General features: G+C 49.7%; 1 protein-coding gene across 1 annotated transcript in view; it reads right to left on the bottom strand.

Moving 5' to 3' along the window:
* The window catches only part of KPNA3 (karyopherin subunit alpha 3), a 156,968-nt gene that overhangs the window by 75,764 nt on the left and 62,664 nt on the right, over positions 1 to 18,540 (bottom strand). Inside the window, exons 4-10 of the mRNA XM_075337290.1 lie at positions 17,043 to 17,072; positions 13,309 to 13,361; positions 13,108 to 13,203; positions 12,872 to 12,957; positions 4,663 to 4,749; positions 3,288 to 3,457; positions 2,394 to 2,438 (exon numbers count right to left, since the gene is read on the bottom strand). Of these exons, the coding sequence (XP_075193405.1) occupies positions 2,394 to 2,438; positions 3,288 to 3,457; positions 4,663 to 4,749; positions 12,872 to 12,957; positions 13,108 to 13,203; positions 13,309 to 13,361; positions 17,043 to 17,072 (567 nt within the window). The remainder of the gene's footprint in view (positions 1 to 2,393; positions 2,439 to 3,287; positions 3,458 to 4,662; positions 4,750 to 12,871; positions 12,958 to 13,107; positions 13,204 to 13,308; positions 13,362 to 17,042; positions 17,073 to 18,540) is intronic.

An 18,540-nucleotide genomic window follows, 5' to 3' on the forward strand; every position in this document is an offset into this window, starting at 1 on the left:
TCTCAGCCTGGGTCACTACCTCTCCTGACTCCGGCTGGCGAAGCAGCACCGGGTCGGAGCATTGCACACAATGGGGGTCATCGGAGCCTGCTGGTAGATCAGCCCCACATGCAGCACACGCAGTATACACAGCCCTTTTTGCCTTGGCCGCCTTGCGTTTTGAGGATGACATGTTGCTGCTTCCACAGAGCGATCTGGGATATGCAGCCAGAAGCGCACCTCACAGTGCAAGAAATACAATATCTATATATATGTACCCAGTACACTGATACACAGTGAGGCACTAGAGGGACCAGCACAGAAAAATCGCTTACCGCCCGCTTAAAAAGCGGGTGTGTGGTCGCCAGATAGCCCCTAGTCCAGGTCTCCCAGAGCCTTGCGTCCTTCCTCCAGCCAGGCATGCATGTAATGGCTGCCGGCGTCTCTAGAGAGGAAGGGGGGCGGGCCCTGGGCGTTCCTGGCCAAGAGCGGGAAGCCAGCTTCCCTCTGTGCATAGTGTGAGGGCTGGAGCATGTAAATCAGGCTCCAGCCCTCGTCGCTGCTAGCGAACAGCGTCTCTCCCCTACCCTGAATGACAGGGTGGGGGCGGGAACGAAACGGAGCTGCCGGCGTCCTAGGCCCAAAAAGCCGGGGACTAAATTTATAACCGCCGCCGCCGTAAAAGCGCGGACGGCGGATCCCCGGCGCACCACAAGTCACAGCAGCGCCGCCCGGTCCAGAGGGGGTCGGCGCTGCGTTCCCAAACACAAACAATCCCCCAGTAATCTGTAGGGACACCAACTCCACGTTGCGGTCCCCGGCGCACTACAACACCCAGCCAGCCCGGAGTGTGTCTGTGCCTGCCGGGGACACAGAGTACCTGTATGATGCAGGGCCTGTCCCTGATCGTACTCCTGCTCCGTCTCCATCAGGTTCTAATGGGTCTGTGGATGGAGCCCGGCATCAGAGCTGAGAGGCCGGCAGGATCCCACTTCCACAGAGCCCTACAAGGGGATGTGGAAGGAAAACAGCATGTCAGGCTCCAGCCCTGTACCAGCAATAGGTACCTCAACCTTACAACACCATCCAGGGGTGAGAAGGGAGCATGCTGGGGACACTATATGTGTCCTCTTTTCTTCCATCCGAAATAGTCAGCAGCTACTGCTGACTAAAATCTGTGGAGCTATGCATGGAATGTCTGACCTCCTTCGCACACAAAGCTAAAACTGGAGAACCCGTGATACCACGGGGGGGGGTATAGCCAGAGGGGGAGGGGCCTTGCACTTTTAATGTAGTGCTTTGTGTGGCCTCCAGAGGGCAGTAGCTATACCCCAATCGTCTGGGTCTCCCAATAGAGCGCTGAAGAAATAAAGCATAACCGTCGTTTGCATTTTTATTTCATAAATCAATAGTATACATGAAAACAACCATTATTTTTAGCACAGAAATCTGCTTCTTTCTCTGCCACAAGTGATCAGTCATTATCAAAGTTCTCAATTCTGAGGTAGTCTGTATGTATTCAGTGAAGACTTTCCCATTACTGAGATAGGAGATGGCAGTTGGTGCTGATGAGAGTCTATGTAGATAGAAGAGGTAGAAGGGGCAGTGCTCTGCATAAAGCAGCCGCGCCCCCCCCCCTGCATATAGCGCCCCCCCCCCTCTGCATATAGCGCCCCCCCCCTCTGCATATAGCGCCCCCCCCCCGTCTGCATATAGCGCCCTCCCCCCTGTCTGCATATAGCGCCCTCCCCCCCTCTGCATATAGCGCCCTCCCCCCCTCTGCATATAGCGCCCTCCCCCCCTCTGCATATAGCGCCCTCCCCCCCTCTGCATATAGCGCCCTCCCCCCCTCTGCATATAGCGCCCTCCCCCCCTCCGCATATAGCGCCCTCCGCATATAGCGCTCCCCCCCTCTGGATATAGCTCCCTCCCCCCCTCTGGATATAGCGCCCCCCTCTGCATATAGCGCCCTTCTCCCCCCCCTCTGCATATAGCGCCCTTCTCCCCCCGCCCTCTGCATATAGCGCCCTCCCCCCGCCCTCTGCATATAGCGCCCTCCCCCCGCCCTCTGCATATAGCGCCCTCCCCCCGCCCTCTGCATATAGCGCCCTCCCCCCACCCTCTGCATATAGCGCCCTCCCCCCCACCCTCTGCATATAGCGCCCTCCCCCCACCCTCTGCATATAGCGCCCTCCCCCCACCCTCTGCATATAGCGCCCTCCCCCCGCCCTCTGCATATAGCGCCCTCCCCCCGCCCTCTGCATATAGCGCCCTCCCCCCCTCTGCATATAGCGCCCTCCCCCACCCCCTCTGCATATAGCGCCCCCCCCCCTCTGCATATAGCGCGCCCCCCCCCCCCCCTCTGCCTCCAGTCATCATAGAATCACAAAGCAATGCGAATTCCATATACTTACATTGATGTCGGTATGGTATATTAGGACACACAGAGCCGGCAAAATCTGCAAGAGGAAATGAAAGAAACATTAGGTACATTGGTTACATAAATCTGTTTCTAAAATTGAAAAGGGTTGTCCATTGAAAACGTCATCACCTATCCACAAGATAAATGGCAACATTTTGATTGGTGGGGTTCGACCACTGGGTCCTGCACCAATCAACAGAAAGGGGGACTTGCCCCCGCTGATCGGCCACATTTCCATTCATTGCCTGTAGGGCCACACAGTGCTGCACTCGGCTTTTTCTTGCAGCCCCAGAAAATGAATACAGCGGTGGTTTAGCATCTGACCTGTCACTCCTTTATGTAACAGGGACAAAAGTCCCCCATCTGAGATAAAAATCCCCTGTTCTGCCGCCAGACCCCACCGATCGGCAGGTAGCGAACTATCATGTGGACAGACGATAACCTGTTTTCAACCCCTTAAGAGGAAAATTGATATTAAGGGATTCTCCTGTAATTGACATTTAATCAAGCCACATGAATAGTTGAAAATATCTGGTGAAGTGGGGTCCCACAGACTGATCCCCCACAGATATCTAGAATAGGCGTAAGTAGCTATCTATTCCTTCCTTACCCTGTGACCGCAGTGAGGTAAAGTGAATAGAGCAGAGGTAGAGTATGCATTCTCCCAGGAATAGGCAAGCACTGTACTAGGGTGCATGTCTGCCCACAGACTATGAATTCAGGGGCACCACTGCATTCAAACTCTTCACTGTGGGCCACGTTTGGGTAATCACTAGTGGTCCCAGCAGTGAGCTGCTGTGTGGTGCAAACTATGGCACACTGATCATAAATCTGGAGAAAGAACCTGCACAGAAACCACAGCACCAACGATGTGCATTCTTATTACCTCCTGCACAGTCTCCATCGGCGGTGGAGGGTCCTTATTCCTGCACAGATTGACAATGACCCATGTGACGTTCCGGAGGAAGGTGATGGGAATGGAAGGGTTGATGAAGGACAAAAGCGGTTTGACAACTCCGAGTGAGATGACGTAATCTCTACACTGAGGACCATCACCTACAGAAACGAAAAGGGGTTTACAGAAAATCTTATATTAAAAATGTCACTGGAGAAAGATGAAAAGGCGTGATCCGGGGAAGTATGCGTGCACAAGTTCCCTTTAAAAGAACAGTTCATATATAAAACTTCAAAAGTTAAAAAAAAAAAAGTGTGGTTGTATTAAAGGGGTAACTCTGGACACAAAAAAAATGTTTCTACTGTCCCTGCCCTCAAACTAGAAATATATGTGCACAGTGCTGTGCCCGTAGCTCAGTGTGAACCTACAGCTGCTCTTCTTTGCTCCCCCTCCCCTCTGGGAAGCTAATCACACATCAGGGGGCGTGGCCTGCTCCCTGCTGTTGGTAACAGCCAGCCCGTGAATGGCCAGTTCATAATGCCACGCTGCGATGTCCCAGAGGTGAGGGGGAGCAGAAGAGAAGCCGTCTGGCCACACTGAATTACAGGTATATAATCTGCAATATGCATTTATTTTTTTTTTTAAACTCTCCACAGTTCCCCTCTTAGGCCCCTTTCACACTACGTTTTGCCTTACGTTCAGTGGTCCCGCCAGGGCATCCGTCCGAACCGCCCCTCCCCCACCCTGCAAAACATGTGTTTCAGACGCATGGGCCGACAGGGCCATTGACTGTAATGGAGCACACTAAATTAGCGTGTGCTCCGTTTTGTACCACTTTTGCACATATACATTTTCTGCAGACACACGAATGTAGTTGACATCGTTCGGGTGTCCGCCTGCAGAAAACGTATATGCATGAAAATGGTACAAAACAGAGCACACGCTAACGGAGTTTGCTCCATTACAGTCAATGGCCCTGTCGGCGCATGCTCTCCTGGTTACTGAGCTATGGAGAGCCTCACCTACCATGCTGTATGCATGGTGTGTGAGGCAAAGTGCTGCGATATAATCCACTATAGTGATACAGCATTGCAGGGGATTATAGAAACGCAGAAACAAAAAAACAAACAATTAAAATCTGCAAGAAAAAAGAAGCAGCGTGTGCACAGCAAGTCAGAATTCTCAGACTTTGCTGGGATGTGTTTTTATTGATTAAAATTTGCAAGGAAAACACAAAAAACAACAATGAGGCACATAGAAGCCTGTCCAAGCATCCAAATGCTCGTTACGGGTACTAAGTATCCAAGTATGGTAGTGCTCGCTCACCACTATCATATCCCACATATTCAAGAGGGCGTATTCTTACCAATGATATTTCCAAGTGCCCAGACCGCTTGTTCACAGACATTTTGATGCATGGAATGAAGAAGCCTCAGAAATAGGGGAACAGCATCTATTCAGAGGAAAGAAAAATCAAATCAATGGAAATTAATGACATATACAGAAGCTTAAAAAAAAAAAAAGGGAAGAACATCAGACTTTGGCAATACTGCAATCTTAATCGAGGCAGTCTTACTCCCCCCCCCACTGCCTTCATCATTAAGTGTAAAATGGTTGACCTTTCAAAGTTTTTCACGTTGAACTGGGCACACCACAATAGTGGCTGCAGTGAAGAATAAGGCTAGGTTCACACTTCCGTTGTTTTAAATCCGTCAGGTCTGTCAGCAACGGATCAGTTGTTTTTTAGTTGTCAACTGATGCAACGGATGTGTTTTTCACAGGATTCCTTTCACAGAAATCCGTTGGAAAAAAACTGGTCCGCTGCATCCGCTGTGCGTCCGTTTTTTGACGGATCAGTCATGATCCGTTTGTGTTTGGGACAGCCCAGTGGGAGTGCCAAACATGCTGGGCATGCTCAGTAGAGCATGACGGAATCCAGCGTTGGATTCAGTCGTAAGATGGATTACGCGGAATCCAGCACCATAGACATACATTACAAGTGTGACGGACTGCGGCGGATTCCTGCGCGGTGCGTCAATTTTGACGGCCAGAAAAACGTTACATTCTGCGTTGCTCCCGCCCGGCGGTCAGCCAAAAAACGACTGACCGCGACGCAGCGGATGCAACGCAAGGTCATCAGTCGCAATCTGGCACTAATACAAGTCTATGGGACACAACGGAATCCGCTAAACGGATAGCGTTGTTTTCCAGAGCCGCGGATTGTGACTGATACATTTTAACGGTAATGTGACCGTAGCCTAAATTGTTTTTTTTTTTGAAAAAATGTTGCCCCTCTGTTGCTGAGATAATAGCAATCTAATATTTGGCACTTAACGAGTTAACTTTACGAAGCTCCTAGAGCTTCGTAAAGATACATTAGATCCAACAATATGACTTCTACCATATCAAAGACTAACTTTTTTGTGATTTCAGGTCTCACAATTACAATGAATCTATGAGGTCGTTTAGTAGATTAAAGGGATTGTCCACTACTCAGACGGCTATTTCTTAAATACAACCTTCCCCTGTGTAAAAGAAAAGAAGGGAATTTTGTTACTTACCGTAAATTCCTTTTCTTCTAGCTCTTATTGGGAGACCCAGACGATTGGGTGTATAGCTACTGCCTCCGGAGGCCACACAAAGCATTACACTAAAAAGTGTAAGGCCCCTCCCCTTCTGGCTATACACCCCCAGTGGGATCACTGGCTCACCAGTTTTAGTGCAAAAGCAAGAAGGAGGAAAGCCAATAACTTGGTTAAACAAATTCACTCCGAGTAACATCGGAGAACTGAAAAACCGTTCAACATGAACAACATGTGTACCCGAAAAAAAAACCCAAAAATCCCGAAGGACAACAGGGCGGGTGCTGGGTCTCCCAATAAGAGCTAGAAGAAAAGGAATTTACGGTAAGTAACAAAATTCCCTTCTTCTTCGGCGCTCTATTGGGAGACCCAGACGATTGGGACGTCCAAAAGCTGTCCCTGGGTGGGTAAAGAAATACCTCATGTTAGAGCTGCAAGACAGCCCTCCCCTACGGGGAGGCAACTGCCGCCTGCAGGACTCTTCTACCTAGGCTGGCGTCCGCCGAAGCATAGGTATGCACCTGATAATGTTTGGTGAAAGTGTGCAGACTCGACCAGGTAGCTGCCTGGCACACCTGTTGAGCCGTAGCCTGGTGTCGTAATGCCCAGGATGCACCCACGGCTCTGGTAGAATGGGCCTTCAGCCCTGATGGAACCGGAAGCCCAGCAGAACGGTAGGCTTCAAGAGTTGGTTCTTTGATCCATCGAGCCAGGGTGGCCTTAGAAGCCTGCGACCCTTTGCGCTTACCAGCGACAAGGACAAAGAGCGCATCCGAGCGGCGCAGGGGCGCCGTGCGGGAAATGTAGATTCTGAGTGCTCTCACCAGATCTAACAAATGTAAATCCTTCTCATACCGATGAACTGCATGAGGACAAAACGAAGGCAAAGAGATATCCTGATTAAGATGAAAAGAGGATACCACCTTCGGGAGAAACTCCTGAATGGGGCGCAGCACTACCTTGTCCTGGTGGAAGACCAGGAAAGGAGCCTTGGATGACAGCGCTGCTAGCTCAGACACTCTCCGAAGAGATGTGATCGCTACCAGAAAAGCCACTTTCTGTGATAGTCTAGAAAGTGAAACCTCCCTCAGAGGCTCGAAGGGCGGCTTCTGGAGGGCAACTAGTACCCTGTTCAGATCCCATGGATCTAACGGCCGCTTGTACGGGGGTACAATATGACAAACCCCCTGCAGGAACGTGCGCACCTTAGGAAGTCGTGCTAGACGCTTTTGAAAAAAAGACGGATAGCGCCGAGACTTGCCCTTTAAGGGAGCCGAGCGACAAACCTTTTTCTAACCCAGATTGCAGGAAAGAAAAAAAGGTAGGCAATGCAAAAGGCCAGGGAGACACTCCCTGAGCAGAGCACCAGGATAAGAATATCCTCCACGTTCTGTGGTAGATCTTAGCGGACGTGGGCTTCCTAGCCTGTCTCATGGTGGCAACGACCCCTTGGGATAATCCTGAAGACCCTAGGATCCAGGACTCAATGGCCACACAGTCAGGTTCAGGGCCGCAGAATTCCGATGGAAAAACGGCCCTTGGGACAGTAAGTCTGGTCGGTCTGGTAGTGCCCACGGTTGGCCGACCGTGAGATGCCACAGATCCGGATACCACGCCCTCCTTGGCCAGTCTGGGGCGACGAGTATGACGCGGCTGCAGTCGGATCTGATCTTGCGTAGCACTCTGGGCAAGAGTGCCAGAGGTGGAAACACATAAGGGAGCCGGAACTGCGACCAATCTTGCACTAAGGCGTCTGCCGCCAGAGTTCTGTGATCGCGAGACCGTGCTATGAAGGTTGGGACCTTGTTGTTGTGCCTGGACGCCATTAGGTCGACGTCCGGCCTTCCCCAGCTGCTACAGATTTCCTGAAACACGTCCGGGCGAAGGGACCATTCCCCTGCGTCCATGCCCTGGCGGCTGAGGAAGTCTGCTTCCCAGTTTTCTACGCCGGGGATGTGAACTGCGGATACGGTGGAGGCCGTGGCTTCCACCCACGTCAGAATCCGCCGGACTTCCTGGAAGGCTTGCCGACTGCGTGTCCCTCCTTGGTTGATGTATGCCACCGCTGTGGAGTTGTCCGACTGAATTCGGATCTGCTTTCCTTCCAGCCACTGCTGGAAGGCTAGTAGGGCAAGATACACTGCTCTGATTGCCAGAACATGGATCTGAAGGGTGGACTCCTGCTGAGTCCACGTACCCTGAGCCCTGTGGTGGAGAAAAAACTGCTCCCCACCCTGACAGACTCGCGCCTGTCGTGACTACCGCCCAAGACGGTGGTAGGAAGGATCTTCCCTGTGATAATGAGGTGGGAAGAAGCCACCATTGCAGAGAGTCCTTCTGTGAAAAGGAGACTTTCCTGTTCAGGGATGTTGACTTCCCGTCCCATTGGCGGAGAATGTCCCAATAAGAGGACGCAGATGAAACTGCGCAAACGGAACCGCCTCCATTGCCGCCACCATCTTCCCGAGGAAGTGCATGAGGCGTCTTAAGGAGTGCGACTGACCTTGACGGAGAGTCTGCACCCCAGTCTGTAGTGACCGCTGCTTGTCCAGCGGAAGCTTCACTATCGCTGAGAGAGTATGAAACTCCATACCAAGAGACGTTAGTGATTGGGTCGGTGACAGGTTTGACTTTGAGAAGTCGATGATCCACCCGAACGTCTGGAGAGTCTCCAGCGCAACATTCAGGCTGAATTGGCATGCCTCTTGAGAGGGTGCCTTGACAAGTAGATCGTCCAAGTAAGGGATCACAGAGTGTCCCTGTGAGTGCAAGACTGCTACCACTGCCGCCATGACCTTGGTGAACACCCGTGGGGTTGTTGCCAGACCGAATGGCAGAGCTACGAACTGAAGATGGTCGTCTCCCATCACGAAACGTAGAAAACATTGGTGCTCTGTAGCAATCGGCACGTGGAGATAAGCATCTTTGATGTCTATTGATGCTAGGAAATATCCTTGAGACATTGAGGCAATGACGGAGCGGAGGGTTTCATCCGGAACCGCCTGGCCTCCACGTGCTTGTTGAGCAGTTTTAGGTCCAGAACGGAACGGAAAGAGCCATCCTTTTTTGGCACCACAACCAGATTGGAGGAAAACCGTGTCTTGTTCCTGAAGAGGAACAGGGATTACCACTCCTTCTGCCTGCAGAAGAGCATCGGCTCGGTGGGGAGGTGGGGACGTTCTGAAGAATCGAGTCGGAGGACGAGAACAGAACTCTGTCCTGTGCACGTGGGCACAATGTCCCTCACCCACCGGTCTGTGACCTGTGGCAGCTAAATGTCGCCAAAGGCGAGCGAGTCTGCCATCAACCGCGGATGCGGAGAGATGAGAGAGCTGAGAGTCATGAGGAGACCGCCTTGGTAGCGGTTCCTCCGGCTGCCTTCCTTGGGCGTGATTGAGCCCCCGGAAACTGAGCCCCTCTGAGGCTTTTCAGCTCTTTTGGACGAGGACAATTGGGACCTGCCCGAGCTTGGGAAGGACCGAAACCTCGACTGTCCTTCCAGGACAGCATTAATAGGGTAAGTCGCAATGCAGACATTGCGAGGATACGGACGCCCCCGCGGCACAAATGTACATATGCTCAAGACCAGCTGTGCAAGAACAGCTGAAAAGCTTAGGGTGCCCATACGGCTGTAAATGCCGGAGCAACCGACACGCCGATAGCCTCATAGACAGATTTCAACCACAGTCTGTCTGGCATCTTTAAGTGAAGTCCCATCTCCACTGCAACTATAGCTCTAGCCGCAAGCCTGGAGATTGGAGAATCCACCTTTGGACCCTGGGTCCCGCGCTTGACCACGTCAGGGGGAAAAGGATAACGTGTATCCTTAATACGTTTGGAGAAAACGCTTATCTGGTAAGCGTGGTGTTCCTGGACTGCTTCTCTGAAGTCAGCGTGGCCAGAAAAAAACTCAATATACGTTTGAGCTACTGAAATGGGACTTCTCCTGCTGTGAAGCTGACTCCTCCGCTGGGGGAGCTGAGGGAGAAAGATCCAACATTCCATTGATGGACGCTATAGGATCATTCCTTATGGCGTCACCATCCGGTGTATCCGGATTGAGAGCGTTGTCAGGATCAAAGTCCTGATGAGCTACGTCTGCCTCATCATACAGAGAGCCTCCTGGGACCCCCCCCGGGGAACCGATTTTATTCCCAATGAGGGTGGCCAGGGAGCAATGATTTGCCCATGGCCTGTCCGGACTGCAAGTCTCTATCCCAATGCAACTCCATCCCTGTCCTTGGACAGGGTTGACAGGTGGTTCCTTTGGCCACGTCTAGTAGAGACCCCGGCTGACCAAGTGCTCCAGGGGAGCATTGCACACAATGGGGTTCAGTGCCGTGGAACAGTGTCACATACAGTAAAAACAGCATCGAAAGCCTGTGTTGCTTATATGCTGCTGCCGACTAGCCATCTAGGACATAGAGCCAAGAATGGCGACCGTACAATGCAATGTATAGCATACAAGCATAAAGTACAATGAACACTGCAGCACATGCAATACAAGCAGCATAGAAAGCCTGTGCCTTGGCACCCCTGCTTTTCTGCTGCTGTAGACTAGCCATCTAGGGGAATATAGCCCAGAATAGCGACCATACAGTGCAATGTATAGCATACAAGCATAAGTACAAATGAACACTGCAACCCCTGCAATACAAGCAGCATAGAAAAAACCTGTGCCTCAGCACCCCTGCTTTTCTGCTGCTGTAGTCTAGTCATTCTAGGCGAAAATAGCCCAGACTAGCGACCGTACAGTGCAGTGTATAGCATACAAGCATAAATACACATGAACACTTCAGTACATGCAATACAAGCAGCATAGAAAGCCTGTGCCTTAGCACCCCTGCTTTCCTGCTGCTGAAGTGTCGCCATCTAAGAGGGCATATAGCCAAAAATAGCGACCTATGCAGTATAAGCATAAAAATACAAATGGACAACTGCGGTATTTAGTGGGGTCAGCACTTCAGGTGCCGCTTACCGCCCGCCTATAAGCGGGTGTGTGGTCGCCCTAGTCCTGTGCCTGGTTGCCCAGAGTCCGATCTCTCAGCTCGGACTGCAGGAATGGCTGCCGGCGTCCTTCTCCAGCTCGTTTGAGTAGGGGCGGGCCGTGGGCGTGCCCCCAAGTCAGAGCGGGAAACCGGCGTCCCACAGTGTCCAGTGAGAGGGCTGGAGCATGTAAATAAGGCTCCAGCCCTCGGCGCTGCTGATTGACAGGGTGGGGGCGGGAACGAAGCGGAGCTAGGCCGCAAAAGCCGGGGACTGGATTTATAAGCGCCGCCGCCGTAAAAGCGCGGTCGGCGCTAAGTCCCCGGCGCACTACAAGTCCCAGCCGCGCCGCCGCTCCCGGAGCGTCCGGCGCGGTAGTTCCCCATACATAAAGTCACTCAGCTAGGCTGCAGTGACTGTAACCCTTTACTGTCCCCGGCGCACTAGCACACCCAGCAAGTCTGGAGTGTGCTGTGCCTGTGTGTACGGGGACACAGAGTACCTGAATGGTGCAGGGCCATGTCCCTGAACGGTACCCAGCTCCGTATCCAGCAGGTTCTATGGGTCTGTGGATGGAGCCCGGCCTCAGGGCTTGGGGGCCGGTAAGATCCCACTTCCTCAGAGCCCCTCAGGGGGATGTGGAAGGAAAACAGCATGTGGGCTCCAGCCGCCGTACCAGCAATAGGTACCTCAACCTTACAAACCACAAGCGGGGTGAGAAGGGAGCATGCTGGGGGCCCTATATGGGCCCTCTTTTCTTCCATCCGATATAGTCAGCAGCTACTGCTGACTAAACAGTGGAGCTATGCGTGGATGTCTGACCTCCTTCGCACAAAGCAGAAAACTGGTGAGCCAGTGATCCCACTGGGGGTGTATAGCCAGAAGGGGAGGGGCCTTACACTTTTTAGTGTAATGCTTTGTGTGGCCTCCGGAGGCAGTAGCTATACACCCAATCGTCTGGGTCTCCCAATAGAGCGCCGAAGAAATAAGCGATAGATCCCGCACCGTCGCTCCAGTAACATCGGCACTGGGTCTCCCACTGGTATGCCATGTGAGCACTGAGGCCAAATCACTGATATATCTTATTTTTATTTTACATGGGGGAATATAGTATTTAAAAAGGGGTTGTCTGAGTCGTGGACAACTTCTTTAAGATAGAAGTGGAGCTCCCCCTTGTGGTCCCTATAGGGAGCTACAATTTTATAATTTATTTATTATGCGTGCTTATTTTGCACCGCCAAATCCACAAGGCTATGTGCCCACGAGACATTGTACCTGCGGATATATCGGCAGGTATGTCCGCAGGTTTCCCGCAGCTGCTCCCCAGAATCCGCAGCTATCCATTGCTGCGGGATTCCAGTGAAATAGCTGCGGGAAACTTGTGGACATTCATGCGACTTACCTGCGGAGGTTCCGGCCTCCATCTCCATAGTGGAGAGCTGGGAATTCTGCAGGAACTTCCGCAGGAATAATTGACCTGCAGTTACGTGCGGCCATGGGACATCTGCAGCATATTCCGCAGCCGCACATACCGCAGCATGGACACGGACACTCCCAGTATCCCATAGGATAACATGGGGAGTGTCTGTACTTGCTAGAACCTGCAGATTTATCTAGAAAATCCAGATAAATCTGCAGGTTTTCCGCTGCAAAATCCGCAGGTACGTTGTCCCGTGGGCACATAGCCTAACGGTTTACAGAGATCATCATCATCACTGTACCCTTTGGGTTCACAATCTAAATTCCATATCAGTCTTTGGAGCGTGGGAGAAAACCCATAAAAACACAGGGAGAACATACAAACTCCTTATAGATGTTATCCTTGGTGGGACTTGAACAACAACAACAGTGCAACGCAACAGCGTTAACCACTGAGCCACCCAATATAATAATTTACCATTATGATCATGTGAATGATACTAATTCTTATAGGCTCTATCAGAATCATATGGGATCTATATGTTACTTGTTCTAGTAACGGGCAGAAATATTCCACATAGTACTTACTGGACTGGACCACTGCTTGGGTTTGCGCAGATGTTCCTGATGCAATATTGGTTAATGCCCAGGCAGCCTCAAACTGTAAAGAAGGGCTGCAAAAAAACAACAATCCATTATATCTTATGAAGAACATGACGGTGGTATGCCGATAGATGACGAGAGTCATGACCCATAAAGCATAGACATGATCAGGAGGAGCATTACCAAAAGAGAAAAAAAAAATGAAGTCTTGTATTCCTTACTTGTCATCTGCCTCTAAGCAATTCACCAATATCGGGAGGATGCCAGATTTTATGAGGTCGTCAATGGGTGGATTTCTGTCACTTGAAAGCAACTTCCTGAAGAAAAAAAAAAGAAAGAACAAGTGATCAGAGAAGTCTATATAGCGGTATATCAGAGGTAGCGGTATACATAACCCTGATAGCGGCACATCATGACTTTACCTCGCAGCCTGGACAGCACTTAATTGAGTTGTTGGATTATCACTGGTCGCATTCTAAAATCAATACAGAAAGAGAAGCGTTAACAAGGGCAGCCCATATATAAGAATATGTACACATAGGATCCACTAAAGTGACGGCCAAGACACACCGCCACATACCGACAGAACCCGGCAATGCAAATCACCCAGGACATAAATTCATGGAGAATATTTCATTACTGTGTTCTTGGTTTTGTACTTATTTGACATAGTTATAAACTATATACACACACATACAATATATACATACACACAAAATTATACCCACATATACAAAATTCTACACAAATACAGTACTAACAACCTTCAAAGTGAAGAAAAAAAAATATTTAACCCCTTGCTGTCACAGTGAGTAAATTGTAAATGCAAACTTTTTTCCCCATTACAGAGGTGTATAAGGACTTGTTTTTTTCTATAACGAGCTGCAGCTTTTATTGATACCATTTTGGATAACGTACGACTTTTTGATCACTTAAAAGTCCCACTCCAGCGGTTTGATTTAATTTTACCTGTGGAGTGGTGCTTTAAATCTAAGACCCATGTCCCATCTTATAGCCGCCCTCTGGCGTCGTTCATCTTCTATCGTCACCGCTCCCGTTTGTCTTCTCCAGTTAGTGACCTGCCAGCTACTCCAATGTTTCACAGAGCTCACTGGAGGTCGAAACTCAATACAGGTCTATGAGAGCCTCGTTCTTGCTCTCATAGACTTGTGTTGAGAGCTTGTGATTTAACTTCTCCCTTCCTGTCAGTCAGTAGTTACAGTCACAAGATGGCGCCATGGGACCAAAAGTGAAGCTGAAAAGGTGAAAACCGCTGGAGGGTGATTATAATACTAGAGGCAGGGGACTTAGATTTAAAGCACTACTCCAGCGCTGAACAAACCCAAAATACTGGAGTGATGCTGTAATAATTTTTTTTTTTTTTTTGAGACAGCAATATCAATTATTGTTTTTCATATTTTTTATTACAGTGTTCACCGCACAGGATAAAAAAAACCCCCAAAAAACAATCTAGTTTTATAATACGTGTCATTACAAGTGCGGGGATGCTAAATGTCTTTTTTTTTTTTTAATTTATTTTTAACTACAAGGGAACTAGGGATATGTGATCCTTTAATTGCATTGATAAATACACTGTACAACCTATGTCATACAAAACATGATCTACGCTATCATTGTTTAGATTCCAGCCTCATCTCATAGGCTGGCCACAGTTAGGTCTCTGGTTGCCATAGCAACCAATTGGCACCCTGCGAACGAGCTGCGGGAGATCTGATGGGCTGACATAGGGAGCACGGTGTCTATCAAACTCCTCACATGCCAGTGCTGACAGCTGCATGTGAAGGGTTACAGTGCTGGGATGGGAGCTAGGTCCGGCCCAGCACATGTAGCAGCATAGCTTTGTACAGTTGTCGCCTGCTGCTAATCCAGAGATGCATCTGTAAGCGCAAATGGGGAAATCATTTGCAATCGGGATGTACGGTTATGTTCTTTTGAAAAAAGGGGGTAAAGGGATGATCCGGGGATATGAATCACTTATTCATGGCCCCACCGATCCATAGAATTTGGGTCTCACATACAGTGTTCTAATGGAGCGGTGGTCATGTATACATGCCATGATCTGATTGGTGATTACTTGTTATGACTAGACTACCTCTGTAACCCTCCCTGATGTAGGATGTAATAGTGCATGCGGGCTCCGGGACTGAGGCCGCACCACACCAAGCAGCAACAGCAATCTGCCTTTAAAGGGGTACTACAGGGAGATAAACTCTTCGACTGTCTCTGTCCTCAAACTATAAAGATGAGATGCACAGTGCTGTACTATATCCTCACACTACCTGTAATTCAGGGTGACGCTGCTCCATGCTGTTGGCAACCGCCAGCCCCTGATAATAGCTGCTTAGCGGCAGCCTGTGTCGAGGGGGCGTGGCTATGCCCTGCCACACCCCTCTTTTCTAGGATGGAGCAGAACCATAATAGCTGCTTCTGTTCTGTCCGAGAGCAGGGGGGTGGGGGAGAAATTGTGAAGGGGACCTGGTCACCCCCCTGTATTCTCGGTCTGCATGGAAGCAGCTATCAGGGGGCTGACTTACCAACAGCGTGGAGCAGGCCATGCCCCTGATATGTAGTGTAAGATGTAAGCGTGATATCACTGCTCTCATTTAGCTCTGCATCTTGCGAGTGTCGCCCACCCCCTCCTGGTTGATCCGACACTAAAAGCAGCTCTGCCCACTGACAGAGAAAAGGAGGATGCTGCCTGCAATATAAAAATGGTTATCCTGTTCTGCAATCGTATGCTCCTCCTGTGACATTTTGGGTGATCTCTCCTCAAAATTTTCACCAAAATGAAAATGGCTTAAACAGAATGGATTTCTAGCTAGAATATCAAGATGGAGTATCGCTACCATCATCTGTGCTCAGATCCTACCGGAGGATTCACTGCAGCACACCGATCAGCTGCCACCATCCAGCTAATGGCTTCATTCTATGCTTTAACACCAACACATCTAGGCGAGTGCAGAACCATTCACCTGCTACACTCAGATAGCACCGCATCATTTCTTCCTCTAGTTTCTCTGGGTGATTTCCAGTATTATTAATGTATATAGGAGGCTATATTGAGGCTCATACTGTATATAGGAGGCTATGTGGGGGCCTCAATGTATATAGGAGGATATGAGAGGGCTCAAAATGTATATAGGGGCTATTTGAAGGCTCTTAGTGTATATAAGGGGGCTGTGTGTCTGGACTTATAGGCCATGTGCCCACGAGACAATGTACCCGCAGATATATCCGCAGGTTTCCCTCAGCAGCTCCCCGGAATCCGCAGTTATCCATTGCTGCTGTATATGTGCGGAGTTGTTGCGGTAAACCTACGGGACAAGTGTGGAAATACCCGGGGAATTCCCGCCCTGTATCTCCATAGTGGAGGAGCAGGAATTCCGCAGATATTTCACATGCAGTTATGGGCGGCTGCGGGAAACCCGCAGCATATTCTGCAGCCGCACATACCACAGCATTGATACAGCACTCCTCAAATCCCATAGGATAACATGGGGAGTGTCCGTACTTGCTTAAACCTGCAGATTTATCTGGAAAATCCAGATAAATCCGCAGGTTTTCCGCAGAAAAATCTGCGGGTACTGTCCCGTGGGCACATAGCCATTTGGTATACAAGGGGGATGTCAGGATACTTAATTCTGCTCAATATTAAGTGATATAACTTATTATTCTATATTAATTGTAATGTTAATATTGAGCAGAATTAATTTCACCCTATTGGTTCGGCCCTCTTCCCCCGTCTGTCTCTTGTGGCCCCCTAGGGAAAATTAATTCCCCACCTCTGCATTACACTACTGCTCCCATAGAAGTGGATGGAGTGGTGTCAGAAATTAACCACTGTTCCCATCATGAAACAACGCTGAACCCTGTATGAAATCCCATCATGTGACGTAGGCCGCGTATTAACCTCAGCGCATGATGCAGCGACCAGCACCAACAGAATCGGCGCAGTTATGGAAACAGTCGTGTAACGTATGATGCTGCTCCGTCCACTTTAACAGGAAGTGGTGTAATGTGTGATTCCTGCTCTATACACGTCTATAGATAAATTAGTCAACACACAGGCAAAGCAAACCCAAAAGCAGGATCCGTGAAAAAAAAAATAATAAATAAATCAGAGCCAGGTACATACCTGTAGTATTGCTTCTAGTGTTACATTTTGCTGCAATGGAAACAAAGTTACAGTTTGAAAAAAAAATTGCAAAATGACAGGAAAGAGATTGTTTAAGGGGAAAAAAAATAGAAAACAAAAAATGGAACCTTTTACTGTGACACCCTATTAAAAGTGGTTCAGGGTTTCAGAAAACGTATGTACCAGGTGGTTTGTTCGAGCCCCTTCTACCCCTCCAAAACATAAGCTCCACACTCCCCAGGTCCAATACTCTGTCTGTGCTGCTCCCGTGTGTCATGGTTTGTCACATCGCCAGCTCCGCAGCTCTGTGAGTTTCGGGTTCACTGAATGTCTGCAGGGCTGTCAATGTGTCATCAACGCTGCAGACAATAACAGACATTGGGCACTGCATCACAAAATTTGGACCCAGGAAGAGGGAGAAATACAATTTGATTCTTTTTTAGTGAGTATAATGAAGAGATAGATTGGTGTTTATTTCTTCGCCATAAGCTAGCAATTCCTGATGTTACAGGGTCCCCTTGAAATTTGTGCAATTTGTTCTTCATCCAGAGACTGCAGTATAATATACTCCCCCTTACTACACTGCAGCACTGAGCAAATGCTGATATGTACCCGTCATATGGCATCAGCGGGGGACTGCAGTGGTGTGGACAGGTAACGTGCTGGAGCGGCACATTGTCAACACAGGTTATTAGTGGTGGACCTTGGTAAAAAGAGTCCGGTGGGGGATCAGAGAAGTCTAGCCATACCAATGTAAGCAATACTGATTTTCTTCTAACACTAAGGTGGTCGTTGTGGGGGCATCATAGGTAAACACAAGGGTAAGGTTAATAGGATATAGTCATCGTATCCTCAAGACATGCAATACATACCGTATTTTTTGTTTTATAAGATGCACCCCAAATTTAGAGATAAAAAAAGGTAAAAAAAAAAAAAAAAAAAAAAAGGGGTCTGTCTTATACTCTGGTGTTGTCTTACCAGAGGGGGGCAGCAGTGGTGGTTAAGTGGGGTCACAGGAGGCAGAGGTTGTGCTGGCAGCAGGGGGGGGGGGGGTTTGGGGGATCAGTGGTGACAGCGGCGGTGATGGGTCAGTGGTGGAGCAGCCTGATGCAGTGAGTGTCCCAGTCTGTCCGCGGTCACGGTTCAAGTGATGGCGCCCGGAGCGGTGCGTGCGTAGATTGAGCCCTCAAAGAGCTTCATCTGCGTACGTGCTGACTCTCGGCGCCATCATTTGAAACCGGGACCGCAGACAATGGGACACCCGCTGCACAGCCACCACAGTCCGCACAGCCGCCCGCCCAGAGAAGCATCTGACCACCGGGACAGAGAGGCAGCCGACACGCAGCAACAGGCACCCGGTCACCCGTACAGACAGCCCCACCGGTAAGCTATATTTGGATTTTAAGGCGCACCCCTCATTTTCCTCCCAAATTTTTGGGAAAAAAAGTGCGTCTTATAATCTGAAAAATACGGTAATCGAACAGCTGGTCTGCCACAT

Source organism: Anomaloglossus baeobatrachus, chromosome 2, assembly GCF_048569485.1.
Source record: "Anomaloglossus baeobatrachus isolate aAnoBae1 chromosome 2, aAnoBae1.hap1, whole genome shotgun sequence".
NCBI lineage: Eukaryota > Metazoa > Chordata > Amphibia > Anura > Aromobatidae > Anomaloglossus > Anomaloglossus baeobatrachus.